At 41.8% G+C, this 27,759-nt stretch overlaps 5 protein-coding genes across 8 annotated transcripts; 1 reads left to right on the top strand and 4 right to left on the bottom strand.

Annotated features, from left to right (window-relative positions):
• Positions 1-1,323: 1,323 nt before the first annotated feature.
• Positions 1,324-6,271, bottom strand: LOC135597692 (calmodulin-binding receptor-like cytoplasmic kinase 2). Its single transcript, XM_065091026.1, has 6 exons — positions 5,285-6,271; positions 4,538-4,773; positions 4,282-4,450; positions 4,045-4,134; positions 1,871-2,169; positions 1,324-1,743 (listed from the first exon to the last, which is right to left on the bottom strand). Exons 1-6 carry the CDS (start codon positions 5,550-5,552, stop codon positions 1,477-1,479), a joined length of 1,329 nt encoding a protein of 442 aa, XP_064947098.1. The 5' UTR covers positions 5,553-6,271; the 3' UTR covers positions 1,324-1,476.
• Positions 6,272-7,543: 1,272 nt separating this feature from the next.
• LOC135597697 (uncharacterized) lies at positions 7,544-11,055 on the bottom strand. The gene is made up of 5 exons (XM_065091032.1): positions 10,925-11,055; positions 9,474-10,601; positions 8,428-8,536; positions 7,938-8,003; positions 7,544-7,844 (listed from the first exon to the last, which is right to left on the bottom strand). Exons 2-5 carry the CDS (start codon positions 9,607-9,609, stop codon positions 7,805-7,807), a joined length of 351 nt encoding a protein of 116 aa, XP_064947104.1. The 5' UTR covers positions 9,610-10,601; positions 10,925-11,055; the 3' UTR covers positions 7,544-7,804.
• A 986-nt stretch (positions 11,056-12,041) lies between these two features.
• LOC135585584 (putative pectinesterase 14) lies at positions 12,042-13,901 on the bottom strand. 2 transcript variants are annotated; one of them, XM_065108838.1, is made up of 5 exons: positions 13,442-13,901; positions 13,184-13,355; positions 12,902-13,108; positions 12,554-12,813; positions 12,042-12,427 (listed from the first exon to the last, which is right to left on the bottom strand). In XM_065108838.1, exons 1-5 carry the CDS (start codon positions 13,894-13,896, stop codon positions 12,178-12,180), a joined length of 1,344 nt encoding a protein of 447 aa, XP_064964910.1. In that variant the 5' UTR covers positions 13,897-13,901; the 3' UTR covers positions 12,042-12,177. The 2 variants fall into 2 exon arrangements, with proteins under 2 accessions (XP_064964910.1, XP_064964916.1); XM_065108844.1 differs by having other exon boundaries at positions 12,266-12,427; positions 12,547-12,813.
• A 1,268-nt stretch (positions 13,902-15,169) lies between these two features.
• Positions 15,170-20,538, top strand: LOC135597684 (NAC domain-containing protein 78-like). Of its 3 annotated transcripts, none has more exons than XM_065091019.1 (6): positions 15,170-15,723; positions 15,809-16,006; positions 18,479-18,586; positions 18,671-19,243; positions 19,328-19,469; positions 19,835-20,538. In XM_065091019.1, the coding sequence occupies exons 1-6, from the start codon at positions 15,244-15,246 to the stop codon at positions 20,266-20,268; spliced, it is 1,935 nt and encodes a 644-aa protein (XP_064947091.1). In that variant the 5' UTR covers positions 15,170-15,243; the 3' UTR covers positions 20,269-20,538. The 3 variants fall into 3 exon arrangements, with proteins under 3 accessions (XP_064947091.1, XP_064947081.1, XP_064947070.1); XM_065091009.1 differs by having other exon boundaries at positions 18,668-19,243; XM_065090998.1 differs by having other exon boundaries at positions 18,479-19,243.
• A 1,950-nt stretch (positions 20,539-22,488) lies between these two features.
• LOC135612476 (serine carboxypeptidase-like 51) lies at positions 22,489-26,372 on the bottom strand. The gene is made up of 13 exons (XM_065108829.1): positions 26,149-26,372; positions 25,967-26,061; positions 25,782-25,889; positions 25,461-25,701; positions 25,347-25,390; positions 25,186-25,253; positions 24,997-25,102; positions 24,718-24,908; positions 24,560-24,629; positions 24,403-24,453; positions 23,497-23,549; positions 23,240-23,378; positions 22,489-22,775 (listed from the first exon to the last, which is right to left on the bottom strand). Exons 1-13 carry the CDS (start codon positions 26,279-26,281, stop codon positions 22,698-22,700), a joined length of 1,377 nt encoding a protein of 458 aa, XP_064964901.1. The 5' UTR covers positions 26,282-26,372; the 3' UTR covers positions 22,489-22,697.
• Positions 26,373-27,759: the final 1,387 nt, after the last annotated feature.

Raw genomic sequence — 27,759 nt, 5'->3', positions numbered from 1 at the left:
CTTGCGACTCGCCAATCCAACTTGAGCCCAAGTGCAGACCCTTAGCCCACAGGCCCGGTCTTTATCCTAATCGCGCCATATCGGTTCCCGGCTTGCGACTAGCCAGTATTTATCTGAGTCGCGCCAGATTGGTCCTCCGACTTGCGACTCGCCAGTCCAGCCTGAGCCCGAGTGCAGACCCTTGGCCCATAGGCCCAGTCTTCATCCTAGTCGCTCCATATCGGTTCCCGACTTGCGACTAGACAATCTTTATCCGAGTCACGCCAGATCGGTCCTCTGACTTGCGACTCGCTAGTCCAACCTGAGCCCGAGTGCGGACCCTCGGCCCACGGGCCCGATCTTCATCCTATTTGTGCCAGATCAGTTCCTGACTTGCGACTAGCTAGTCTTTATCCGAGTCACACTAGATCGATCCTCCGACTTGCGACTCGCCAGTTCAACCTAAGCCCGAGTGCAGACCCTCGACCCACAAGCCCAGTCTTCATCCTAATCGTGCCAGATCGGTTCCCGACTTGCGACTAGCTAGTCTTTATCCGAATCGCGCTAGATCGATCCTCCGACTTACGACTCGCCAGTCCAGCCTGAGCCCGAGTGCAGACCCTTGGCTCACAGGCCCGGTCTTCATCTTAGTCGCGCTAGATCGGTTCTCGACTTGCGATTAGCCAATCTTTATCCGAGTCACGCCCGATCGGTCTTTCGACTTGTGACTCACCAGCCACAAGCCTAAGCTCGAGATCAGTTACTCGGCCAACAGGTCATCTCCTCCCGGCTCACATAGTTCGGTCTCCTGACCAACGACTCACCAACATCATCCTGCATAGGCCCAGCCACCCGATCGATGGTGCGACGATGCAAATCCTTCCCAAAGCATAGGGCACCGCACCCGAACTGCCTCACGACGAGCCAATCCGGCTTTCCCTCGCAAGCAATCAACGCAACCACGACATTCCAACCTAGACGTGCCCCTCGCCCTCTCAAAAACCCCAGGTCGACATCCAGTCTAGGGGGAGACAAAAAAAGAATAAATCAACCCACGACCGACTTACTCGTCGGAATGGCCACAGTCGGCAATTACTCGACGAAGGCCATTTTTGCAAGAAAGCGACCACCTTCGATCCACGAGCGTTCCGACCTTGGAATCGTCGACCAACGTCTAGACGACGAGCTGCTAACTGACATCCGGACCGAGAGACGCTGATCAACACCCCGATGTCGACACCCCATCGCAAGGGCTCGATCGACCTCGGCAACCAGCTCATCCGACCGAAGACTCCCGACATCGACCCATGGACCAGGCCTTGCTGACTTACTAGCCACAACACATCACCAACATTACTCATTCCTTCTCAAAATATTAATGAAATCATCTTTTCGACATGTTCTCTATAAGTCTTGTATGTACAACCAGTGATGCTAGAGAGCGCTGAGTTTGCAAGTTCAGCTACTTTTTACCGCATACGAATCTTAATATCACTTTTAAGTTTCATCTCCGCTAATGGAAAGGTTTCTTTGATGCGAAGTCTGAGAGAGGAGATCTGAAGACAACAACTCTCTGTAGTCCTTCCGAATGTTCCATAATATTTCAGCACAGCTCCGCATGCTGGGTCTATTTTGCCTTGAAGGAGCTAAACACTGGAAAGCCAGCTCAAGAATCTTCTCCAAAGCCAGATTATTTGCCGGAGTATGTGGAATATTATGGTCCAAAACTTGAATTGTTTTCCCTTGTTGGAAGTTCTTCAACGCCTGTCCAGATAGATTTATGAGATCATAAGAGATGATGTAAAATAAGGTTTAGATCACAAGGTGGTCTTATGATTCCAAAATAAACATCATGAAATGTATTAAAAAAAGCTTATGAAAGAGGATATACCCATTTTATTGTTATCCTTTCCTTGAGTTCTCGTTTACGCTCTATAGGGCGCCGTGAAGATATTAATTCTACTAGCAACACACCAAATGAGTACACATCACTTTTGTCTGTGAGTTGATAAGTTCTAAGATACTCTGGGTCCAAATAACCAGCAGTCCCTTTTACTTGGGTGGAAATATGGGTAACTCCAGCCTCGTTTATACCGAACCGGGCAAAGCCAAAATCAGCAACCTTAGCCCGCAAGTTTTCAGTAAGAAGAATATTAGATGATTTGATGTCTCTGTGGATAATTGGATGGTCTGCATCATAAACAAATCAACGAATCAGTGCAGATATTAAATGATAAATAATACAATTGTTGTCTTAGTCAAACAATCTTAAATAACTCGGGAGAAGCATGCATTGTTATAATAGGAGTTTGATGTATAGAAATGTAGAAACTTGCACAATGAAAATAGATTTAGTGAAACAACTGTTTCAGTTTTTCGACCAAACAGACACAGAATATGGCAGTATCAGGCCAAAATCGATGAAGCTGACCAGTTTATTAATCCGATGTGACCAAGAACCCACAGATCTAAGGTGTATAAAGTATAAAAACATCAATTCAGGGTAGACAGTGACAAAGAAAAGTCAACTTGTGGGTACAGCTTAAGACATTTGTTTTCTGGTTATTAAGGATGTAGCTGTGATAACACTACTTAACTGCCAAATACGAAGACATACATATTACTACTACTATCATGAACCCAGTTTCAGGGTTACTTGACCCCACATATTTTTGGCTGATCAGAGGTGGTGTATTAACTTGTCAATGTAAAGGTCAAACCATGATATTATTGGCTATAACAGTGTTCATTTTTCCAAAGTAAAATCTGGTTCAATTTTCTTCAGATGAGAAAGAGATCTTAAACTCTTTAAAGTCCATGCAGCAGAATCCTGAAGCATACACCATTGTTGATTATGTTCAATTTGCACAATATATTAAATAGTACCAGAAGACATCACAAAAGCCCATGTTCATCATTGAGCCCAACCTGCAAGACCAAAAATATGGAACAAACAGAACTACAAGACAGAAGATTAAGAATGAAGCAGAAAGGATTTCCATGCTGGTTGTGTATCAAAAGACCAAATCACAAAACCAGAAACATATAAGATATAAAGAGACATGCATCATTAAGTAGTGAATAGCACGAGTATCTAGTACATTGTCCACCAAAACATTTGCAACTGAAATACCACTGCATAAATCATATATGATTCCTTTTCCAACCATGATAAAACAACTTCTCCAGTTTCCAACAAGAGAAAAAGACTGACAAAAAGTCACCCATTATCATATTAGCAGGCAAAGGGCTTTCCGTATTTGAAACATGAACAGAGGAGGTACAATAATCATTCTGCCACTAAGTTCTTGGTTTATGTAATAGTAGTGGCATTAAATAGGAAATGGGAAAATAAGTTCCAGTCCAATTCATGACAAAAAAACGTTCAAAGTAATATAAATAAAAAAAACTAACCAACGTACTCAACACCCTAATTTTGAAATCTTTTAAGAACAAAGCCAACAGCTGATGCCAGGAGGGCCCTAGCACATACATAGTAATTACCTCCACTGTCAAGCCCCAATTCCCCATCGTAGAAAGGATGAATTATGAAATGATATTCCATTCCTAAGTACCCTCACTTTATGATCAAATGCAAGGGAAAGAAAATGAAGAGGTCTATTAAAATTAATTTATCAAGCATTAATGCACAAGAACAGATCCATACATTGTATTTCACACAAGACTAGCATTTAAAGGTTGCAAGTAAGTTTATTGAGAAACTACATCAGCACCGATTCCTTTTATTTCTTTAAATCCTTTAAATTATAATGTATTACTAGAAAAATGAAAAAGAAGGCATTGAGCTAAATATTTAGTATCAACAAATGATTTCCTTTCCTTTATTTTTCCATGAGATCAATTCAATTGAAGAAGCTGATTATACTTAGGTTAAACTTTGTAAATTCAGTGATGGCACACATAGAAGGAAGTTGCAGGTGCACAGGTAAAATTTATTCCCTACATAAATAGCATAAAAGATATTCTGAAATCCTTTTGCAATTTTCAGCTTGCACTGATAGGAAAAAAACAAGTAACAGAATCAATCGTTTCTCTCAATCTAACCTGCGTACATATGAAGGTATGTGACAGCATGAGCTACATCAACTGCAATATCAAGTCGTGCTGAAAGCTCAAGAAAGTTTCCACGAAATCCTGTATTTCCCAGAGTGCAAGTTAGCCACTATTCGTTCTCCTCAACAACAAACTACGAATTCAATGCCAACAGACAAAAATGGGACTCAATCACATGAAAGGTTGTCCATGATGGACTTGTGATGATGAAAGCAGAAGAATCCTTACCATCAAGATGCTCTCTTAGAGTTCCATTAGGCACATATTCAGTAACAACGACCCTCTCATCATTATCCTCCAAATAACCAAAGAATCTAACCAAATTCAAGTGCTCAATTTGTCCCAATATGTTGATCTCACTCTGGAACTCGACACTCAGATGATTCTCATACGTGCTCTGCATAGAACATCAAAAAATTTAAAAGTTCACATCAGCAAGAAGCTGCCACATTCAATGGCAAAACCAGCAAGGGACTCCTCTAACCTTCTTGGCGCGTTTAACTGCAATGGGTGTGCCATCGTCAAGTGTCGCTTTATAGACTGTACCAAACCCACCTTGCCCAATCTTTAACGATGGGGAGAAGTTCTTCGTTGCTTTCAAGATCTCCTCCATGGTGAACTGTGTAGTCCCAGTTTCTCTCTGCCACGGTGAATCTCTGCCATGGATTGTCCCTTTTCTTGATTCCCTCAAGCTAGAATGCGAAAGACGACTAGGAGTTGCTACAAAATGATCAGTAAATAGTTTAATTCCATTCCGGCGTTGCAGGAAATCTAAAAAATCAGAACTCAATCCCTTCGTGTGGAATCATTCTGTACAAATCCTAATTCAGAAACACACACTTAACAAAAGTAAGAAGGCATTCAAAAGATGAAGGATGGCAAGGGAATTTCCAGTTAATCACAACATAATGATAGAAACAGGGAATTCAAAAAAGGGATTGGACTTTCCGGTTAACGATCTCTCAAGATCAAAGTTCAAGAAAAACATAACCAAGTTATGGATACTATAAAACTTGTACCTTTGGAGATATCACTGAAAGCTAATTTCCTCGGTTTCCAGCAATCGAAATGCCAGTATGAGCGAGTCAAGTTGAGGACAAGAAGAGATTCAAAATCTCAAAATAGGATGTCTATATCGAGAACAACAATTATCCAACAGGATTACCAACTTGTACCATGTAGCCGGAAGGGAAAAAGGAACCGAAGGTCCAGACCAAGAGGCAGAGCATACCGTAAGGAGACTCGAGGGTTCGAGTCGTCCTCGGTCTCGGCGACGTGATCTCAGGCTTGAAGGAGGATGAGGAGAAGAACGAGACGAACGCCCTGAGGAAGGCCTTGAACGCGTTCCGCTTGCGAACCGGCGACTTTCTGCCGCCCATGGCGGCCGAGGACGCGAAGGAGGCGGCAGAGCTCCGCGAGTTCTCCCATCGGTCCGGGGTCGCGACGAAGGAGGACCTAGATTTCCGCCCTCCGGGCTGCGATTCGGATCTTAGATTCATCGGAGGCGGCGAACGCCGGCGTGGCAACCGCGAAACAAAATTCTCCAGGACGTCGCCTTACCGTGCGCCCGTCCGGCGTGCTTTAAGCGGGACTTCATCAACCGTGGGACCCAGTGGAGTAAGGAGTAAAAGTCTATGCCGAGTATCCCATCCAACGACTATTTTAAATAACACTCCTCATGCCCAGATCCCGCGTCACACCCCGTCAACCCGGTCATCCGATCACTCCAATCGTGTTATTTCGGGGCAATAATTGGATGGGATCCTACGACAAAGGTCTCTGGTCCCAGCTTGCGAGAGTGGGTACGGACTCGCAATTCCCTTCATCGGAAGTTTCTATTGAAAATAGAACAACGCCCTATGTCGAAAAGACTCGATGAGTCTTGTATTAATATTTGACTTCTCGAATTACCTTGGGACATTTTGACCTACTGCTTCTCAAAAAACCTCGTTATAATGATCGAATATATGACAAGTTTTGCAAGGATAGACATGGCAATACCACCGGCTTAATTTTGTATCGGTATGTGTTGTATGTTTGGGATCAGGGCAAAGCCTAATGGATCCACACCCAAATGATTGGGATGGGAGTTAATGCGGCACCGATGATTGGTTAGAGAACCATCGTTCTCGAACAAGGAAACTTCTTTACGCCCAAAACACCACAGGCCACAAGTAGAAAAATATAGTTTCCTATCTATTATTTGCATATATGCAAGTTCGATTTGATCCATTGCATCGTATTAAAGCATTAATTTCATTGAAAAGTGCATGACGAAGACTTTTGATCTCCCAGTTCGGGCCACCTCATGATATATTTAAATAGTTGATTATGACTAATGCATGCACCCAAGATGAGAAGACCATACCAGCGTTACAAAGTGTGACGGTCTTCTCCTTAGCTTCTCGCACGGTCCTTTATTCGCTACTTCAAGCGCATGCGATCGCAGCCACCCCTGTGAAACGTAAATCAAAAGCATTGCAGAAGGACGAGGAAGCCGCTGCTATGGTGACTTGTAAGGGATGGATGCTCCTATGAAAGTGTCAGCCCAAAAGAACGGAAAGGCCAGAGGAGAGTGTCGAAAACAGGGCGCGCGCAAGACAAATAACTTTTTGTTACTTACAAGACCCGTTCGATTGGGACGAGAGACTAAAGTCCAAGCGGAAAGTCGAAAAGCTAGAAATTAGGAGGTGTAGCTATAATGAATACACAGGAAACCGGAAAACGACTGTAGGTTTCGTGCAAGGCAAGTTGATTCAATACCTGGACCAAATTTTGCCTGACATCACTAGCAATCTGGATTGTAGGATTCACGACTGTTGTGGAATTTGAACTTTGACGACACTCAATTCACAGGACTTTCACGCTTCATACTCCAAACGGACGATCTCTAACTTGCCTGGAGAACAAAAACTGGGTGGTAAGAGTGTTACATTCACATCCCAATATCAAGGAAATAGAAAACCTATGCATTTTAGGCTCTTCCGAACACAAAGGAAAGCATTCGCCCAGATCAGTTATAATAAGAGTATCGGCTTGGCAAGCGTACAAACGCTCGACTCCAGTCGTGTGTGTGCGTCCGTGCTGAACCACTAGTTCCTGCAGACTCGGAGTGGCATCAGATACCACTGAAACCAGTCAAAACTATTCTGCCAGAGAAAGAACCAGTAACAGCAAAATCTCACCTTATGCTCATTGTCGTGACTGCAAGATCTTCAGATGTATTGAGTCAAGCATGCGAGAGGATCCTAACCCAGATACTCCCCTGTACAACACAAAAGGCACAAGAACAAGTTAGTTGATGACTCGATCCGATGCAGGAGACCGCTCACGTTTGGAGAAACAAGTTCATATGACCCAAAACCTATGAAGAATTAATATAAGAAATGAACTTTAAGTATGCATTTTTAGTTGAGTCAATATAGACTTGATCATGATAGCCAACATGATGAACATCTACAAAGAAAAGGTGATGATTAATAGCATCAAATATCACCTATTCATATCGAAAGACTATACAAACGGAGAAAGAAACTGAAGAGAAACTTGGAGAAGGAGACTAACAAAATGCAGAAACGATTGCCAGGCACACACCTGTACCTGCTTTGGTGACACTAGAACAAACAAAAAAGGATTTGCATGATAATAATTTCAACCAGGAATTACAATCATTTACCTTTTTGTTTCCTACTGTTCCACAACAGGAATTCAGAAGAAATTGACCCAGACATCTAAACTCTCAACCAAAACATCAAATTGCTTCTAGCCACATTTGTTTTTCTGGCACAGTCCTGCACAAAAGAGTAAGAAGTTTTCATTTGGATGAGTCTCCATTCGAAAGGGTTGCCCACTAAAAACTCTTTTCAGGAGACACCATGTTATACCTGGTGTTGATCATCATTATCTGCAAAATGAAAACTGCATGATTATACCATGAACATATAGAAGACCTGCAAGACAAGGAATAGATATTTTTAAAAAAAAATGGAATCTACAATCCTTGAAATTCTGTTGTTTCATTTTTTAGATGAAAACTGTGCACTAACATAAAAAAATTAGGCACCGAACTACAAAATGCTACAACAAATATCAAGGAATTTGACATGCATTTCTTCAGAATTTCTCAATGAGAAACTTCATCTTTAGATTCTTGTTATTCTGGAAAAGGCTAGAGAAACCAACTGCCAAGATGCTTAAAAGATGGGAAGAAAACTAAGAATCTTAAGGTGATTATTGGTATATTTACTCTATCTACATGAAGACATAAATGCTAAATGCCAATACTGCATAGAAATAAATGAAACTGTACCAGGTGATGAATGTAACAAAATAAAGTTGCCAAACAGACAATGATGAACTTCTCTGCGTGCATACCTGGTCACAGATGGCACAGGTGTCTCATCTCTCCATCCATTCAAGAATGCAACACAATGGAAATGGTGTTCACACTTTGTCATAACGTGTGGATTCTCTGCATCATAATCTGTCAAAAAGAAAGGAGATAAGGAATTTCATGAGATTTGTAATACTTGGAAATGTCCTTTTTAATCTTGGTCTATGTCAAAATATTTTCAGGATCGGACTAAACACTGAATACTTGGAAACATTAATGTTCCTCAAGGAAGATGTGTTCACATGCAGGTCTCAACCTGATTCCTTCATGCTAACAGAGAGTTGCACTTAGAATGCAAATCAACTTAATTTATAATGTCAAAGTGGATTTACTCTCAAAAGAAAGCATGACACAGAAAAAACTTCAATAGTACCACATTAGTATTACCTCGTTGAAGGTCAAAGCCCAATGCAGAAAGCACAATGGACACAAACATTGTAAACAAAAATAGTCTAGTAATATTGTCACAACAAACTGCTAATGACAAAGCAGCCCTAGCAAAAAAACGGACTACTTCATTTGGTTGAATAAATAGATAAATAGAAACGTCACCAACCAAAGAGGAAACATCCAAATTGTCCATATCCAAGAGAGGCCCATATATTCACCAGAAAATGGACATGTCGTCTACGGCACATGCCAAATAGAGTTTTTCCATATCATATAATAGATCATTAACTAAAAGGAGAAAAAAATGAATTTGCAAAAAATGAAGGTGTCTGCTAGCTTAGCTAGTAAAGACTTTAACAGTTTATCACAATATCGTGGGCTCAAATCCCGCCTTCGTCACTTACCCTTTGCATAAAAGAAAAAAATCTTAGAAATTAGTTTTGATTTATGTAATTTCAGGAGTAAAAAGGATTGCCAGAAAATAAGTATAATCAAGATACAGTTAAAGCACATGTATAATTGCTATAAACAGTTTCAAAATATATATAAATAATTGAGTTAAGTTCATGAGAAACTTGAAGTATTGTGCAGGAAGAAATGGTTCTCTGAACATAGAAAAAAAAATTGTGACATTTACCTTCAAGGCAAATGGGGCAAGCATCCTCCTCATCTTTCGTTGATAACTGCGGGAGGTGCTTAGTAAGTGTCAAGAGTTGAGGTGTCCAGATTAGTATAAAAAAGTAGTCCTGAAAAGACTGCAGATGATGTTCCATGGCTGGTTATGACAGCAGTTCATGCTCTTCCAAGTTTTGAGGACACCGCAAAACACACAAACAGGTTTTGATTGGAACTCTTCGAATACTGGAAATTTCATGTGTAAGAACTAAGAAACCTATTAATTTATCACTATAGATATTAATGAGCAACATGTAATCATGAGGGTGATATTATGCACAATGACAAATTGATAATAACTTGGTTTAAAGTACAGGTTTCGAATGAGTCCAGTTTGAATTGAGTATGGAATCTGTCATATCTGTAAGCTTACACCTTGACAACATGGTAAGTTTGCTTCTTTGGAACATGGGTGACCAAGACTCAAGTCACCGTACATTGACCTTTCCCAACCTGTATAGGCAGATGCCTAAATTCACCTAGGCCATATCCGGTCAACTTTCATTATGGATTCTCTTCTCCATTCTCAAAGAATTTTAAATGATATACATTTATACATATTATATAGTTTTGGATGGCAAATCCAGAATTGGATAAGTCCATTCATTATTAATTATTTTTCTTTCATTAATTTTAAGTGATAAGACAAAAACATCTGAGTAGTGCTAATCGAAATGATGTTATAGCTTGACTGAATAAAGATGCCATTAAAAAAAGTCAATCTACCTATGATATAAACTGAAAATGATGTTGTACAAGTTCAAAGCAGGAGTATTTATGCGTAGACAAAGTGAACTAGATAAATAACATTTACTATAAGGATCTTAACATGTTTATGCATCTTTTATGTACTTAATCTGAAGCATTCTTAAAGTCAATTTATTTGACATGTGAATATCATCAGTGAAGTCCTGAAAACTTTATCAGCAGATGGCAACCATCTACGGAAGGCTTGATATTTAATCAATGCCAACGGGGTTCGTATTGCCTACTGCAATCCATAGCCTTTATGCATCTTTTGGCTGGAACACCGAAAGCCTTCTACTTCATTCAATCCAACATTTGCATCTAGAGTGAATGGTCCATCCATCTACATATACAAACATCTAAATTCAATAACTAATACTATCCAATCATGAAACAACGAGAGCAAATCAAAAGCCACAGAACACATGCTCGGATCGCCTCGGCAATATCAATAGACAAGAAAGACAAGCACATAGATAAAAAAAAAAAAAAATCAGCAGAATTCCAAAACAAACCCAACTCCAACCGGTCAAATCCGACTAAAAAACCGCTCGAGATCATCATCCGAATCAATAACATCGACCAACCCGCAAAATCACTGATCGAGGGCGGGAAAAAAGGATGGGATCAGACAGAGTATCGATTTCGAGAGTTCGGGTATTCTACCAGGAGGGTGCGGCGGAACCCCAAGACCAGGACGTGTGGGATTCCAGCGAGGGTTCCCTGAGCCATGGCCGACGCGAAGCGAGAGGGTCGCCGTCAGCCTTTCTTATTCCTCCAAATTCTGAGAAGGCGACACAACAATACTACATGTTAGACTCGTGCGCATACCCGTTGGTGGATCCCACATATGAAGGCATGCAATTAGATAAAAGGCATCTACGTGTACGTACGGTAAGGTGAACAAGGAAAAGATTCCGCTTCTTTTCTGGTTAACGAAAATACATTCAACTGTGGGTCCATCGTCCTAGTCGCATCCACCTGTGGGGCCATCGGCCTTGCCAATCACCAGGCAGGTAGGTGACGTGCTGGTAAAAAATAAGTGTCGATACTCGAAAGAAAGACCGAAGGTAACGATTTCGCGGTGCTGGCGCCGCCGTCGCGACCACACCTTACTCTCCTTAGCCCCACGTCAGCCTATCGTGGCTTAAGTCGGGCTGCGAAGCTGCGTCGTGTCCTGTTTCCTATAAACGACCTATAAATACTCATTTGAGAGAGTCTATTAATGACCTTTAAATATTTGTCTTCTTGAACTTTGAAAGAAATGAGAAGGCAAATATAGTTTCTGTGCGTAGCAAACTACTTTAATATGTATCGAAAGAATATATTAGATACAGTGGATGTCCAAATTAGGAAGATAATAACATGAGAGCTAAGCAATGAATGGTTCACTATCAAAAGCTCAATATGAAAGAACAGTGTGATCCAACATGGTCAGTAAAGTGGAAGCATTGATTGTTTAGCAGAAACGCTCGTTCTCCAAACATAGCCGAAAGCCGAAGCTTATGATTCAAGGGAACGAGTAGTTAATTGAACTCTGTGTGGGATTGAGATTTAAGAAGCTATCTTGATGTCCACGGAACATCTGAAAACAAGCATCTTTTTCCTTGAAGCTTCCGCATTGTGCATGGGGGACTTCAGGGCTGAATTCTTCTGTTTTAAGCTCAGCAAGTGTATGGAGGACTAAAAGAACTTGAAGAAAAAGAAAACTTGTTCCAAATAGATCAATCAACTATCTTAAACATTGGAAACCACAGAATGAGCCATCAATTTCATAGTACAGAGACACTCACATCAAGTATCTTAACTTACTATATTGAATAATGATGTCATTTCTCTATTATGAGAAATCGATAATTGCCCTTTTAGTAGTATCTTGTCAGGAAACAGGTGATGTAAATCGACATGAAGCGCTTGGATTACATGTCTTCTGCCTTCTGATCATCCATTTCAGCTTGGTTTGTTCTGATATGAGCTCGGTGCCTTCGTTTCTCACATGGATTGTACCAGTTGTTGTGATTAGGAGGAAGCACCCAATCCTTCCCTTCGACGTAGGAGATGTCCATGAAGGAGGCTGCTTGGCATTGATCCAGTTGCTTAGCATATGATGTTCTTAGTGTGTAGTTGGCTCCTGGACCCATGCATTCATACTCGCCAAAGTATACTGACCTGCAAGAGCATAGATCCAAGTAAAATGTCTTTTGCAGATATCAACGATTTGAGTTGGCATTATAGATATGATCAGAGAAGGAGTATGAGGAAATCAGAAACTTGTATTAAAGATCAACCACAGACTGGTCTCTGCTCGGATCATTCCAGTCATTCCATCCTTCAGGAGCTATGATGCTCGCCATGTACGTTCTGGAGAAGACCACGGTTGCGTAAGGCCACCATGCTCTGCCAAGCCACACTTTCCCTGTTCCACCGATGCTGCAATTGACGAAGGAAAACCCCGTCTTCTCGGTCGCCGACGACCTTCCATGAGCCGTGATGCATCCGGTGACACCGCCCACGTCGCTGGTTGCTTGCTTTGCTATGGAATTGATCGTGCAGGCCTGCATGGCAATGTGTCGAACACCAAACTGCTTTAGTAAATGCACTTCGACACCTATCGAGCAGTGGACGCAAAACAATTCTTTTTACCTCGTACAGTGATCTGGCGTTGCCAAAGATGAAATCGATCGAGCCTTCGATGAAGCACTCACGAAAGTAATGCCTCCCGCGCTCGTCGAGCAGCGTGTCTTGCGCCCCGTAGAATCCGCAGCCATAGAGGGCTGCTTGGTCTCCGGCTATCCTAAGCGCCACCGCTTGCGCTCCAACGTCGCCAGGGGATGCAGGAGGTGCTGTGTTCTGCATTATACCATGTATAATCGGAAACAGAGTAGCTAACAAAAGAACCAAGTCATTTGACGGTGGACTGCTTGCCTGAAAACTTATGTTGTATGCTATGAAATTGAAGGAAAAGATGGAGACAGAAGCACTGTAGATAGTTCCTCCAGTGGAGTTGGCGGTGTCGTTCCATGCAATGGAGGTGTTCAAGAAACCTTGGCCTTGCATTGTGATGTTGGTCTTGTTAGCCCACACGAATAACTTCTCCCTGCCTCACAACAAAAACACCTCCGTCGGTTGTCTGAGTCACAGTCAACAAGCAAGAAAGTAGGACTTGTCGCATGGAGTAGAAACCTGTATACGCCGGAGTCGAGGATGATGAGAGTCCGACTCGGACTGTAGTCTGGCACGGCGTCGATTGCTCTCTGCACGCTGCTGAAGTTTGCGCACCCTTTCTGATCCACTGTCAGGATTAGTGTTGCATTCTGCTCCAACGCGAGCGGCGACACCCACTTCGAGTTGTCGCATGCTCTACGTCGTCTCCTCCGGTGATTTTGCCGGCGGTGGCGGTGGTGGTGGTGGTGGTGCCCTCGCCACAGCACTTGCTCGATCAAAGACACGACATTGTCGATGAAGGCTGAGCTCGGGCTTAGCACACTGCTCACGATGTTACCGAGTAGGTCGCCACTGCTAGTGGGAGTCTCAGAAAAGATTGTAGCAGGAGGAAAGGTGTTGAAGGATAGTAGAACGGAGACGAGTGCAAAGGAAATGGCTGAGAACCAGAGGAAGGGCTTCCCAAGCCTCCTCATGGTCATTTTGCTACGTTGGTCCATGATGGTTTTGATCATGTAGGGGGTGTGTCTACATTTATTTGGGGAGGTAGGGGAGTCGTAGAGGGCAAGGAATGGGTGCGTACATGATTGTAAAATACGCCTTTTGTGGTAGTGGAGGGGTGACGGTGACTGTGGAGGTTGGAGAAGGCCGAAGCTAATGCCTTTAGCAGCATGCAGAGTGGCACTGTGATGCAAGCCGACCAACATCTACTGGCCTTTGTTTGATGGAAAAGGCTGGCAAAGATTAAACTAAGGAGACCAAAGATCTCTCGTCTTGGATGCAATCGATGGAGGAGATACAAAACCGAGCTACTCTACCTTACAAGCCAACATTCTCCAGTTTCTTAAGTCAAAAGGGCGATACGACGAACACAAGATCAATGCTGAAGAAGTTGAATGTGAGTGCACTCGATGTATTCTTTTCGATGCAGTGTCAAGATGATGATGTTGCTTCTAAATGTGGAAACTGGGAATAGTGTGATGGCGGTTCATCGATTGCACAAGGAGCACCTAGCAATTTATGTAAGACTGCAAAAACAATTGTTCTTGATAGAAGCAGGAAAAGAAGAGATTCTGTCTTCAAGAACAATGATGAACAGGTATTTCCTCAATAGAGAAGAAAAGAACAAAGAAATGATGAATTCTACATAGCCTCGAATTTTAGATATATATGGTTATAATATATCATAAATATGTATATCATTTCAATTTTCACGTCATGTATCTCCGTTTCTTTTGTTTTTTATTTCTCAGAAAATGATTTTTTTTCCTTTCTATTTTTTATTATTCCGACCTAATACCGATACCCGTGGCAGTTTTAGCAATAAAAGCTTCCATACGGCACGAATGCCGCCACGTCACGTCGCATGTGATGACCAATCCTGGCCAACATAATAAATTATGCCACGTAGTCCTTTGTGGTGCTAATGGGCGAATTCCTAAAGTTCCTGTACCGAGGTGCAAAAAGGACAGAAAAATATCGTCTCTCGCGGAATCTGACCACTCATCAAACAATCACACGACTCTTGATGAGCCGTGCGCCGCGGTCGGCTACCGTCACTGCACAGGATTAGAAATCTCACATCCTAGATATTTGACACACGTTTTTCTCGATGACGTGGAGAAGTTTGGAACGTTGGATGAGGATCAACGGAAAACGATGAGGTCCCCGTAAGCACCTCGCGTAAGAAAAGGTCGTGGTCATAGGCGTCTACTCTATCTTCCCTATACCTAACAACCGTGGCAGCTTAATTAAAAGAACAATCCGGCCTCTCTTTCGATCGAAACCCTCCGCCTCCGTCTCATCGATTCCTCCTCTCATCCATGACCGTCGGCGCCGCCTCCTCCGATCGACCGCCGCCTCCCGCGGCCGCCGCCACCCGCCTCTCCCCGGGCTTCCGTTTCCACCCAACCGACGAGGAGCTCGTCAGCTATTACCTCAAGCGGAAGGTTTGCGGTCGGTCGCTCCGCGTCGACGCCGTCGCCGAGGTTGACCTCTACAAGCACGAGCCCTGGGATCTCCCCGTCCTCTCTCGGATCCAGAGCCGCGACCTGGAGTGGTACTTCTTCAGCCCCCTCGATCGCAAGTACTCCAACCGATCGCGGACCAACCGTGCCACCGCGGAGGGTTATTGGAAGACTACCGGCAAGGACCGGCCAGTACGCCGTGGCCCCCGCATCGTCGGCATGAAGAAAACGCTCGTGTTCCATGCCGGCCGGGCGCCGCGCGGCACCAGGACGAACTGGGTGATGCACGAGTACCGCCTCGAAGATGAGGAGTTGACCCAGGCCGGGATTTCGCAGGTACACCATGAGCTTTTCTTCATTTTCTTTGGATGAAATTAGGTAGTTTGGTCAAGGATTGAATTTGGGATCATGGGTGGGGAAGGATGCGTATGTAGTATGCAGGATCTTTCAGAAGAACGGTGCTGGGCCCCAAAACGGGGCACAGTACGGAGCACCATTTCTTGAAGAAGAATGGGAAGAAGAGGCAGATATGGGACCGGTTTTGATGCCAGATGGTAGGGAAGATGAATTTAACGAAGCCACAGAAAAGGAGTATTTGCAATTCAGTGACTTCCTGCAGGTGACTGAATCAATGTGCCATTCTTAATTCTGTTTTCATTTTCTCTCCATGATCAATCAACCATTTTTCTTGAGCTTAATTTAGTAGTTTAAATAAATCATTGGTGAACTACATGTGTTATGTTACATGCCTTTTATTTGGTTTTGATATTTACATATCTTTCACATGCAGATATGGCATATAGCTTTGCATGATATTTTAGCTATTACAATGTTCAATATGTGTCAACTTTTTTGTAGAGATGATATTGTATCTGGTAAAGTGCACCTATGGTCTCCTACTGGGTACACCCCTTTTCGGTCGGATGAATTTCCAATTCTTATCCACATAAATGATTTTGTTGCCTTTTACTTCGGCGATTATTGTTATGTTGTCTGATATAAATTTCACTGTAACCACTAATCTTGTTACTTTTGAGTTTACTGCTAGTTCAACGATTTTTTAGGAACACCTTATACCTCAGTATCCTGTTTATTTTTTGTCTGATGTTTGTTTAATTTGAGAAACTTTACCTAATACCTACCAAACATCAGTTCTCATATGTACTTTCTGTTACCATGCTTCATTTTGTCTGGGTATTGCTAGTAGGAGCATAGTGCTATATTATTTTTGTTAGTTCGTATATCTGAATATCTTTATAAATCAGTACACTTTTCCACTGAAAAATGTACTGTTTAGGCTCAATTTTAGCTTTTAGCTTGTTTTTAAATTGAAACTCATGCCTTGGAAACCTAGGCATATTCATTATACCATTTTGCACAGAATTATTCCAACTTACTCTGACCACCTTGTTGTTGTTTAATTTTATTTGTTTCTGAGAGGAAACTTCTTTTTCTTCTCATAGGTGCTATTAAGTTCATCATAAAGGTCGAGTGGAATTGCATAGTTTAGTATGATAAGTAGCATGGCCAGATCTAATAATCAACATTGGTGGTCTTTGAAATTTTTTGGAACATGAAGCACAATATTCCCGGAGCAGCACTTTCAACGAATTGCATCATGAGTTTAAAGATTATAAATTGCAGATTATTTTGGCTATGAATTGCCACCAGTTATCTTGTCTTTGCTTGTATATTGTTGCTATAAACGAAAAGCATTTCAGAAGCGTTAAAGTTCTATCTACGAAATGCTAGACAGTAGGATATAAGGTTTCAGCCAGGCTTTCAACTATGTTCAGCCAATGATAGTGATTCTGACATTGTAAATTCATGTTTTTGTTTTTGAACCATATTGAAGGATCAGAATCCTGAAGGCTTTTTCTTTGACATTCCAATTTCAATGACTTCTATAGGAGACTGTTGAAGGATGGAAATATTCTTTATGTTTGTTGTCCTCTTTGCAATGCTACCACATAACATTTGAGTTTGAAGTGGTTAGAAGGACAATGACTATAGCTATGCAAATGCTTGTTTGTTGTGTTTATTGTTGGTTATCACTGACTAAAATGTATTTATTGGAAAATTTCTCGTGAGTCGCTGACCTGAAGTCGCACATGTATCCTTGTAAAGTTTGGAATATGCAATGAAATATAATCTTGTGTACATTTTTCATCCATCCTATATGCCCTTGAGCTTAGTCTTCATCTGTTGGTCAACAGTTAGAAATTCTCATATGATGCTATACAGAGATGACATGGAAAGAAGTGCCAAATTGTTGGCTCACCATCAGTTAGATGGATGTCACATCATCATGACATGGATGCCAGGATGCCACATTATCCTCGGCACCAATGTGACATCCATATGGTGACATACAGAGCTGACATGGCAATGGGTGCCAATTTTTCATTCACCATGTGTTAGACGGATGCCAAATCATCATGACATCGATGCCACCCTACCACATTATCATCTTGTGTCTACATAATATGATGTAGCAACAGTCTTTATGTGAGGGCCTGAACATCAGCACCCAATTTCTTTTTGTGGTTAAGGTCAAGTCTTCTTTTTTGGCATAAGTTGGTCATTTGACAATACATTAGATGGGTATAACTTGGGTTAAAACTGACATGGGATAACATGCGGAAACAACAAGAATTACTTGTAGGGTATCTAAATTTTGTACGAATAATTTACCAATACTTTTAGGGTGTGGTGGACTCTTTATACATGTGGACATCTTGCAAACATCTTAGTCAAATCAAATTAGCAGATCTGATGAAAGATTAATATTCATGTTATATATACTTTTATTTGATATTGATCTGATATTTTATTTCATGTAATAATTTAGCGTGATATGTGGTCAAGTAACACTGTTGATGTATACATGAACAGTTCTGGAATATGTCTCCAAGTTAATTGGGGACTAATGTGTCTGTAAATTATTTGTGAAAATTTACAAAATTTCTGGAGATTTTGATACTTTATTTCAATTTTCAATGGAAATTGTTTATTGTTATCCTTTACTCGACTGGGATAGACAATATATTTCTGATTAGCAATTTTTACTAAAATTTTGAATTATTTTCAGAATGAAGACTTGGAGAATAAACATGTGAATGATTCCAATTTTGTGGCAGATCTGGATCGGAAGGACTGTGTTAGCCTTCCAGAAGATGCCACCATTTTGCTGGATGAGGTACCTTTCACCAACATGGTCGAGTTTGTTAATGAACCTGGACAACAGATTAATCCAACTCCCATTGATGACATGGAAAAGAAGCCTCTCATTGAAGATTTTGCACATTATCATACTCGTCCAAATGACAAGGATGAATACGTGGAGTTGGATGACCTTGCAGATTCTGCAAATGTGGTGTACCCCTTCAGTGAAGAATATGGTTTTCCTATAAAAGCTTGCCATGCTAAGAATACGCATGGGGCAGGTGGAAATAGCAACTTACAGAAGATACTTGATGTTGAGGAGTTCTTTGACACAATGAGCGAAAATTCCGATCATTTAGAATCACTCCAGATGTCCCCAGTGCAGGAGAATTTCTTTGTCCAACCAAATGATTCGAATCCTTTAGCCGAGGGCTGTCCATCCAGTCAACAGCTTCAAGAGAAAACGGTATTCTATGATGCACCTAGTGACAATCCATCATTCAGGCATGAAAATGCTCCAGTGAATGGACTTCTGTACTTACCCGCCTATAACCCATCTGGTTTTGAGATGGTTGATGACTTGCTAGCTTACTTTGATGCTACTGATGGTAGTTTACATCATGACACTATGGGTTTTACAGGAAGACCAGAGTGTATCAATTCATCTGATCAGTCCACCTTTACTGGAGAGGTAAGAGCCGGCAGACTGTCATATATATGGAAGCTTTTTTTAATGTCTATGAAATACCTTTTGTTTTCTTTCCATGTATAATAGGTTGATGGCGGCAATTGCCCAACAAGTAAGGCAACAGCACAGGTGCTAGATATAGATACTGTGGGTGGAGCATCGTCATCAGCTTCATCTGTAGCTTATAAGCAGTCTAAGGGCAATTATGAGGAGGTTGCTGTAAGACCAGGTATGGCTGTGTTCTTTCGTCAGTGGCGGTGGTAAAACTATAAAAAAAAAACATAATCATATTAACTACTCCTATTATGTTTCTATTACTCTGCAAATTCATGGATTTATTAAGTTCCAATTTCCTCCTAATCTCTCCGAAGTTCCCCTTATGTTTTATTATGTATCATATTTTTCCCATTAAACTGTCATATTCTCGGTAGATTCTGGATGTCTTTAATGCACTATTAGCTTATTTAGTGATGGTTGGTTGCATAATTGTCTGATAGTTGAACTGTCACAATTACACGATAAATTGGCTTCAGCTCTCTGTAGCTTAGTTAGACTTGTTCATACCCTAAAAGTTCTTCCAACTTCTTCGTGCAGATGTCCAAATGAGTGATGCCAACGACAAAACTGTTACGAAACATCTGTTGAACATGTTGGGCTCAATCCCTGCGCCTCCTGCATGTGCTGCTGAGTTTCCTTCTGGGTCAGGAAAGTCTGTGGCACAAATCCCTGGAAACCACTCAGCCAGTTCAATCCATGTCACAGCTGGGTTTTTTCACATTTGCGGTTCAACTATGTCAGAAAATGCTGGCTACTGGTCCTTGCAGAAGAATGGACATGTGGATCTCATCCTTTCCTACAACAGTATGGCAGATAATCTAGTCAGAAAAACTGTGGGCCCTGGATGTATCGCAAAGAATCAGGTTGATGTGGTGTCGGTGATGCTTCGAGTTGGCTTATATGTTTTCTTCCTTTCAGCATTGATTCTTACAATCAGCCATAAAGTGGGAATGAGTATTTGTGGAAGGTAAGTTGGCTTTTATCCCAGTGACAGTTTACCTGAAAACTATGTATGCTCGTGTTCGGGGATTATGCAATGTATGTGTCTTAACTTGGAAGTGTAGCTGGTTCAACAATGCCATTTTGATAGAAGCTGGTTCAAAAATATGTAGAGGATTACATTGTATTTGGTTGTAGGTAGCTCCACAATGTTTAACAGGACATCATTTTCTGGTTGAAGTATTGCCTAATTGGCAATTCCTTAAAGCCTTAATGTATGAGACTGGGTTTACTCCTCTTCACCGGCCGGTTTCATCTCTGTGCCTGGGTAATTAGGATGTTGGAGGGGGTGTTGTTTACCTTTACAGTTGAAATGGCAAAAGCAGAGTACCTCACAAGCTTATTAATGGGAACTTGGGAATGATCTTTCCTTACACCTTTGCTTCACAAGCTTATTACTGATCACGGAGTTCGGCTTTGCTAACTGTTTGTGTACCTGTATTCCTTGAATGGAGAATTCGAACGCAACAAATCATTGTGGCATGTGTGGCTTACATTGAAAGAAACTCTATTTCTCTGCGTTGTGTTCGTATGTGACGTGAATCGTCCCAAATTGACCTTAATTCATAATATTTGAGCCATGAGGATTATCCCTATGAAATGGGCTTTTAATTATGGAGATAAAAACTACCTAAGTTGACCTTACGATCTTACTTTAAATCATTTCCAATGAGTGTAAGCGCAACTAACCAAATCGAAGTCAATTTATTCACAACTATCTTAGTGCAGCAGCTCAGCTGTGTTTTAGTTCTCTACTCTGGAAACAGGAAGTTAGAGAGAGAGAGAGAGAGAGAGAGAGAGAGTGGCTTACACCAGGAGGTGAGAGAGAAATGCGGAAACTGGCTGACACCAGCAGCACTTGTAGTCTTGAGAGGACCGCCGCCTCCGTCGTCAAAGGCAAGGCGGCAGAGGCCAGTCACAGTGGCCGCCACCGTCCCGGCTTCTTCGGCCGAGCTTTCGAGCAGCCCCATCGAGGACGACGACGAGAACATGGCCAACTGCCTTATCCTCCTCTCTCGGGGTCACTTGTCAGACACTGAAACGACGGTGGAGGAAGCCATCACCGAAGCCGCCACGGCGACCCAGGCGAAGGCCGGGCTCTGCTTCTACCGGTGCAAGACGTGCGACAGATGTTTCCCTTACTTCCAGGCTCTCGGAACAAGAAGCCGAAGGTTGCACCCCTCCACGAAGACGGTCCTCGAGTAAGCATGGATTCCATATGCGGGTCGGAGTTCTTGACCGGGCAGGCTCTCGGCGGCCACATGCGGCGGCACCGGCCAAGAAGGACAAGAACGTCCTCTTACTGGACCTTAATCTCCCTGCGCCATCGGACGATAACTGCGACGGGTTGCCCAAGTCGCCGTCATCCGTGGCCTTCTCCTTCGAGAGTCAGCAGCCGCTTTTTCTCTCATCGTCGGCCTTAGTGGATCGCCATTACTACTAAACAACGAATCCGTTTTCCTTTTCCTTGCAAACATGATTCTTTGGGTTCTTTGACTTCATTTCTTTTCCCGTAGATATGTTGTGGATGTCATGAGAGAAGACAATTAATCGTTCTCATGACAAGAGAAAGAGTGCAAAGTACACTCCATCAAGCGACAAAGAGGAGAAGAGTGTGAGCGTTTTGCTTCTCCACCACCAAGGAAAAGTTATGGGTCTGATTTGCCTTCAAGCCAACCTCTCTTCACATTGAATGCCAAAGGAACAAAAGAAGAGTCGAAGAACACGCACACACTTGCACTCGATAGAACCGCAGAAGGTATCTGTACGCTTGTACGTATCTCCTCTGTTGGGAGGTCCAAACGTACTCTTAGCCCAACACATCCCCACAACATTACATGTTAACGATGAGAGTGGATCACAGAAGATTGAGCACGACTTGGCAAAGAGACACCTGAAGAGCAAGTCAGCGCGCAGATACCTTCATTAAATAGTCCAACGAATTTAATGCTCAGTGACTCAATCTAATCGTTGGTGTCAGTGAAGTGCACGTTTTGGCATGGAGGGGGAGAAGTCTGACATTGTGACATGGGGAGAGGATCACCTTCCCTTCACTATCCATCCACTACCTTCTCTAGCTTTGCGTTCAATGGAGTTGCAGACTCTCAAGGAGATCAACATGGCACCCTCTTCTGGAGAGGGTACTTTTGACCTCAGGATTTCAAAGACGACCAACTTAGACGAATGATATGTACCATCAAACAAATCACTGAAACATATTTCAATTTCGTACTAATTAAATTGTACACCCTGAAGCCAACCACGACACATTTCTTTCCTTTCCTATGAAAACAATATGGAGTGAAGAATACATCACAGAACAGATTGGACATGCTGCTATTGCGTATGCGTTACTTGCTTTATTCCTTTTTGTATTGAAGTCAGGGGACAATTTCATCTTCTAGGAGGAAGAAACAGCAGGAGACTGGGTAATGCCAGCGATCATCTTGAGTGAAAGGCAAGGCTGGTCCACTGGTACCTGTACAGAGGAGATCACAGTTTGTACTCAGAAAAAGCTTTCATGTGTTCTTGCATGTTGTTGCTTCCATTTTGAATCTTTCATATGCAAGAAGTTATTCGATCTCACACATGAACATGTACTGCTAAGAGAAAGCAGCATCCAACATGTAGCTGCAGACCACTGTTTACTTCACTAGATGTGACAAAGAACAGCAGGCCAAACCCATGCAGAAGAAAGGGGATACATGCAGAGTGCAGAGAGAAACACAAAAGACTTTCGAAAATTGAGATTGCTATGTCAATGTAAATGTTCCAGATGTTATGTAAACAAATAAATAAAGATTGTTATGTCAATTCCACTACCAAAATTTTGAGAGAGAAAATTTCAGATATGTTGGCTGTACTAAAGTTTTTATTTTTTATTTTTTATTTTTTTTACAGCCTAAATATCAGATAGAAGTAGTAAAAATAAAGAAGACTCACAAAATGTCCTGCTTTAAGGATCCAGTAGAAATGCAAGTTCTTGTAAGACTTGAGGAAGCCCTTGGTGACTCCAGGTTCCTCAGTAGTGCAGTATAAAGGTGTTCTATCAATGCTGTTAAAATCCTTTAGCCCTTCCCATCTGAAAAATAATAGGGGGAAAAAACCTTCATGAACTAAAGTAAAGACAATGTTTCCAGCCAAGGATTTGAAAGGAGAACATAGAAGTGGATAGATTAGAAGTGGTTTATGATGCTCACTTCAGCTTTTGAACCCATGCCTCAGTGCCCTTAGTTGCACAAATCAGATCAACCTACATGGAACAAAAATCAAGTGCATGCAGATGGGTTATACTGCTGTTTACAAGGGAATTACTTTCCATAATCATAGCAAAAAAATATAACACAAATCAAGAGGAAAACTGGATGTATCATATTTATTTGGCCTAATAGTTGGTACATCTTTTCCTCCAGAAGTAGATCTGTGCATGCAGATGGAGATTGAAACATTAGTAAACTATGCTCTGTATTCTAAAATCCTCCACCTGTTGAATAAATAAGCCCAATTGTGAGCCACTTGAATTATTGTCCAATTCTTCTTGGTCAAAATCGACAGTACTGCCAGTAAGGATCAGTACTGCAGGTGATGGGCTTTTCTCCCTTCAGACTTCTCAGTAACTCATCAATGAACTCAAATTTTAGTTCATGCATTTCTTCCCCCACCATTCTTGATGATAAGACCTAAGCCATCAACCAAAACACCTTTTCACTAAAGATGTTCTTATGGCTCCCAGAAACTTCTCATTCAAAGGCCTCCCTCTTTTAAGAAAGCAATTGGGACCAACAGAGGATGTTCATTTATCCTTTTATCTTTTGTTCTCATCACATGTTGGTTTCATTGGAATCATCAGATATGAAATGGTTAAACAGAAAAAATCCAATGAAAGGGTGACAAACAAGAGATTGATTTTATCTACTGCCATTTGATCCTCATTTAATAATTGGAAGATTGATTGGATATGGATATCTCAAAGGTCTTCCTCACTAAGTGGACAAATTTGACCAAGCTGTGAGGATCATAATAAGAAAATCATTTTGGGCTTGTCAAAGTTTTCTTTGTAGGTCTCTGAGAGCCAACATGTAGAGAAAATGGTGGGCAATCCTTACCTGTCCATTGTAGATGGTGACATTAATCCCAAGGGAAAGGAGCTCATCAACCTGCAAGGAAAGGTAAGACCAGATACATTTTGACATGTTGTTAACTACATTGGAATTAGTCTAGTTAGAATAAGCTAAGGTATTGAATTCAGTAGGTGAGAGGCACCTCTCTGATCCTTGGCCTCATGAAATCACTTGAAAGGGAATTAAAGACATCATCAGACTGATTTCCCCAGCTGCAAAAAGAAGGCAACAGCTCACAGTCAGCTATGAACCCATACTCATAGAATCTGTACTCAGAACTGATTGTAGAATAAACCATACCTTACAGTTTTTGGAATTATCTTAAGCTTTTCCCTGATCACACCATTCATGAGGCTTGAAATATCAACAGAGCTGGAAGCCTTGGAGCTCAGGTATGTTGGGTATGCCTTCATTGTTAGCTTCTCCGACTGCTGAACTGCTGTGAGAGAAATCGGATCGTCCGCCGAATCCAATAAGAAGTTATAAAAATCCTGTAAATGTTCAATATCATATTGAATTATCACAAAAATCCTTTTAACACTTCATTAGAAACTTATAGATTGGTAGAAGGCTACTGACAACTTTATTACTGCCGGAAATAATCAAGCCCTCCAGATCACTCCATGAGTTTGTGGCATCAAGAAATTGACCTTTCTCTATCTCTTGTCTAATCCTTTCAGCAATACTGAATTTTGCAACATTGCAAATTAGATCAAATTATGTTTGCTTGATAGGAAAAGAAGGAAAAAAAAGAGAGGAGTAGATTACATGTTTGACTTGTCTGCATCTTTGATGTCAAGCCTTGAGACATCTCGAAGTAGAGGCCCCCATGAGAACTGCATCACACAACAAAAGAGAGGAGGAAGGAAGATCACAGTTTGAACCAGGAACTGACTTGTTAGGAGAGCAAAAAGGCCATGAAGACTTGCCACAAAATCTTCAGGTGATATCCAGCTATCTCCCAAAGCAACACCTGCTCACATACAGCAAATCGTGTTCTTGATGTCAAGATGTAGTAAGATACAGATCAGGGAAAACACTACCTCCAAGCTTAAGCTTCAATTCCCCGGCCTTAATGGCTTCGACGATGGTCAAGGCGACGGTGACCGCGTACTTCCCTCCGTAAGACTCTGCTACGATGAAGAGTGGGCTGTTCCGCCATGACTCGTTCTCACCGTAGAGCTTCTTCAGAAGCGTAGTCAGGTCGACCGCTGCCTCCACATCTGTCCTCACGTAGAGGCTCTCGTCCTCGACGTAGCTGAATCCTGTTCCCACCGGGTTGTCCTACATTTCTCATTCGGTGGAAGGATCAAATGATTTGAAGGCACCGCAACGCAGCTTTCTTCATCGGACAGAGGACTCACCACAAAGAGGAGATCAGCTTTCTGCAGCCATGTCGATTTCCGAGGCTTCAAGTCGGCATCCAGAGGCCCGATCTCCTGGAAATTTCCGATCCCCACGCCCGAAGCACCCTTCCACCACGAAAACATGAATCAGAACTCAGATGCGGTTTCTGGTTTGTGGATTGTGTGTGTTAAAGGCGACTCACAGGCCCGCCCTGCAGCCACAGCACCGTCGGCCATGGAGTGGAGCCATTCTCGATCCTCTGCGGGCTCCGGTAGCGCCACCAGAACAGGTGAGCTTCTGCGTTTGCAAGACAATAACAAATCCATCACGTAAACGGATAGAGTTCGGTGCTCGGCGTTAACCATACACGAAATGGAAGATTACTCGGCCGGACTTCGACGTAGCCCCATTGCTCGGATCCGTCGGCAGTGCCGGTGGCAACGCAGATCTTAACAGAGAGAAGAAAACAGCAGAGGAGGAGAGGGAGGAGTAGACGAGCAGAAGAAGTCTTCACCATCGTAAAGGGGAAGTACGGAATGGAAGTCGACGAGAGTGCAACGCAGGGAAGGAGGAGCGTATGTGTGGAGGATATAAACAGATATGTTGGGATTGGAAGGCAATTAAATAGATAACGACAGGAAATATACATACAGATCCCATGCATTTAGAAGCCGATCGGGTAACAAACTATATCTATTATATATAGGAGGTTGGATTTCACGTACCGAACTGCCATAAAATTGGGATTCGGCCGGCATTTTTGGGAAGCCGACAAATTCCATCATTTAAATATAGAAAGAAAACAATAGCCATTGAGATCTCGATCTCGGAAAACACGAATGTTGAAGAGATTGGGCATCGGAGAAATGGTTCTTGTGTTTCCGGTTGAGGGATTGGCGGAAGAAATTGGAGGGCGAAGTCCGATTCGATCCGATAATACGAATGTGACCGGACCAGACTAAATCGTATTTGATCTAAAGGTGGAATTCGATACGGTTGACCAAATCATGCTGATCTTTGACAAAAATAAAATTGAATTTATATTTATTGTCGGACATGAGGGGCGAATCCTTAGCCACGTAGAGAAGATTCATCCCTCTCGCTATTTCTTCTCTTGCTTCCCCACTTTGACAACCTCATGATGGAAATCATGGACGAGAAGAATGGTGACATCTCAAGGTTTGATTTCTGGACTCGTGAAACATAAATGAAAAGAAAAGGAAAAGGCGTCTGTTTCCTTGTTCTTATCTCTTCACTGTTTTTGGCATCATCATCGCTCGACGGCGACGGAAGGAAGTATATGCAGAGAAGACGTGGGCAGAGATGGCGGCGAAGAGAGGACGAGGTATGGAGGGTTGAGGCACTATGGAGATCACAAATGGTTGGTGTTGGTGGAGAGAAAGATGATGGCAACGCAAACCACAAGGCTTTAAGCCGGAGGAGGAGGTGGTGGTGGTGGAGACTAAAAAGATATTAGCAGTAAAATTTAAAGTTAAGCAAACCGAGGTGGAAAGGCATTTTTGTCATTGCAAATTTTTTTTTTGTCCAAATCCTCATATTCCACTTTGTTATTGAAATTATAAATACAAATGTATTTTTCCATGGTAAATTATTTGGAAAACAAAAGTAGCAAAAATTTTAACAAATGATCATATTTTATATTTTATTTTTGAGATTATTAGATAGACACCTCAGGAATAAGATATTTACATAAACACTCCGATTAAAAGAATAGGAACGTCTCAATATACTCATTTATTGAGGAATTTGAGGATGCAAAAGTTGTGTGAGAAATTCAGAAAATATTTTAATAAAAAAATAATTTGAAGTGGATAATAGTAGACAAATCCTATCGCTGGAAACATAATTAGAGGTTTTGAAAAGATTGCACATATATAATTTTTACTTCTAACATTATCCATTCATATTTATCAATACGAAGTCATAATATTTAAAATACAAACCAAAAATACTATTGATCTATTTCAAAGTAAT

The sequence above is a fragment of the Musa acuminata genome, chromosome BXJ1-2 (genome assembly GCF_036884655.1).
Source record: "Musa acuminata AAA Group cultivar baxijiao chromosome BXJ1-2, Cavendish_Baxijiao_AAA, whole genome shotgun sequence".
In the NCBI taxonomy this organism is placed as follows: Eukaryota; Viridiplantae; Streptophyta; class Magnoliopsida; order Zingiberales; family Musaceae; genus Musa; species Musa acuminata.
The sequence above is the reverse complement of the archived record's forward strand: the minus strand, read 5'-3'. Positions and strand labels throughout refer to the sequence as shown.

Coding starts and splice junctions, on each gene's coding strand:
- LOC135597692 (XM_065091026.1), bottom strand. CDS start 5,552: ATGAATCTAAGATCCGAATCGCAGCCCGGAGGGCGGAAATCTAGGTCC. Junction 4,451..4,537: donor CAGTTAAACGCGCCAAGAAG/GTTAGAGGAGTC, acceptor TGTTCTATGCAG/AGCACGTATGAGAATCATCT. Junction 4,135..4,281: donor TCTAAGAGAGCATCTTGATG/GTAAGGATTCTT, acceptor TGGGAAATACAG/GATTTCGTGGAAACTTTCTT.
- LOC135597697 (XM_065091032.1), bottom strand. CDS start 9,609: ATGGAACATCATCTGCAGTCTTTTCAGGACTACTTTTTTATACTAATC. Junction 8,537..9,473: donor TTGCCCCATTTGCCTTGAAG/GTAAATGTCACA, acceptor TCTTTTTGACAG/ATTATGATGCAGAGAATCCA. Junction 7,845..7,937: donor ATAATGATGATCAACACCAG/GTATAACATGGT, acceptor TCTTTTGTGCAG/GACTGTGCCAGAAAAACAAA.
- LOC135585584 (XM_065108838.1), bottom strand. CDS start 13,896: ATGAGGAGGCTTGGGAAGCCCTTCCTCTGGTTCTCAGCCATTTCCTTT. Junction 13,356..13,441: donor CTCGACTCCGGCGTATACAG/GTTTCTACTCCA, acceptor GTTGTGAGGCAG/GGAGAAGTTATTCGTGTGGG. Junction 12,428..12,553: donor AATGATCCGAGCAGAGACCA/GTCTGTGGTTGA, acceptor ATGCTCTTGCAG/GTCAGTATACTTTGGCGAGT.
- LOC135597684 (XM_065090998.1), top strand. CDS start 15,244: ATGACCGTCGGCGCCGCCTCCTCCGATCGACCGCCGCCTCCCGCGGCC. Junction 15,724..15,808: donor CCCAGGCCGGGATTTCGCAG/GTACACCATGAG, acceptor TGGGTGGGGAAG/GATGCGTATGTAGTATGCAG. Junction 19,244..19,327: donor AGTCCACCTTTACTGGAGAG/GTAAGAGCCGGC, acceptor CATGTATAATAG/GTTGATGGCGGCAATTGCCC.
- LOC135612476 (XM_065108829.1), bottom strand. CDS start 26,281: ATGGTGAAGACTTCTTCTGCTCGTCTACTCCTCCCTCTCCTCCTCTGC. Junction 25,103..25,185: donor GATGCAGACAAGTCAAACAT/GTAATCTACTCC, acceptor TGCAAAATTCAG/TATTGCTGAAAGGATTAGAC. Junction 23,550..24,402: donor TCACCATCTACAATGGACAG/GTAAGGATTGCC, acceptor TGTTCCATGTAG/GTTGATCTGATTTGTGCAAC.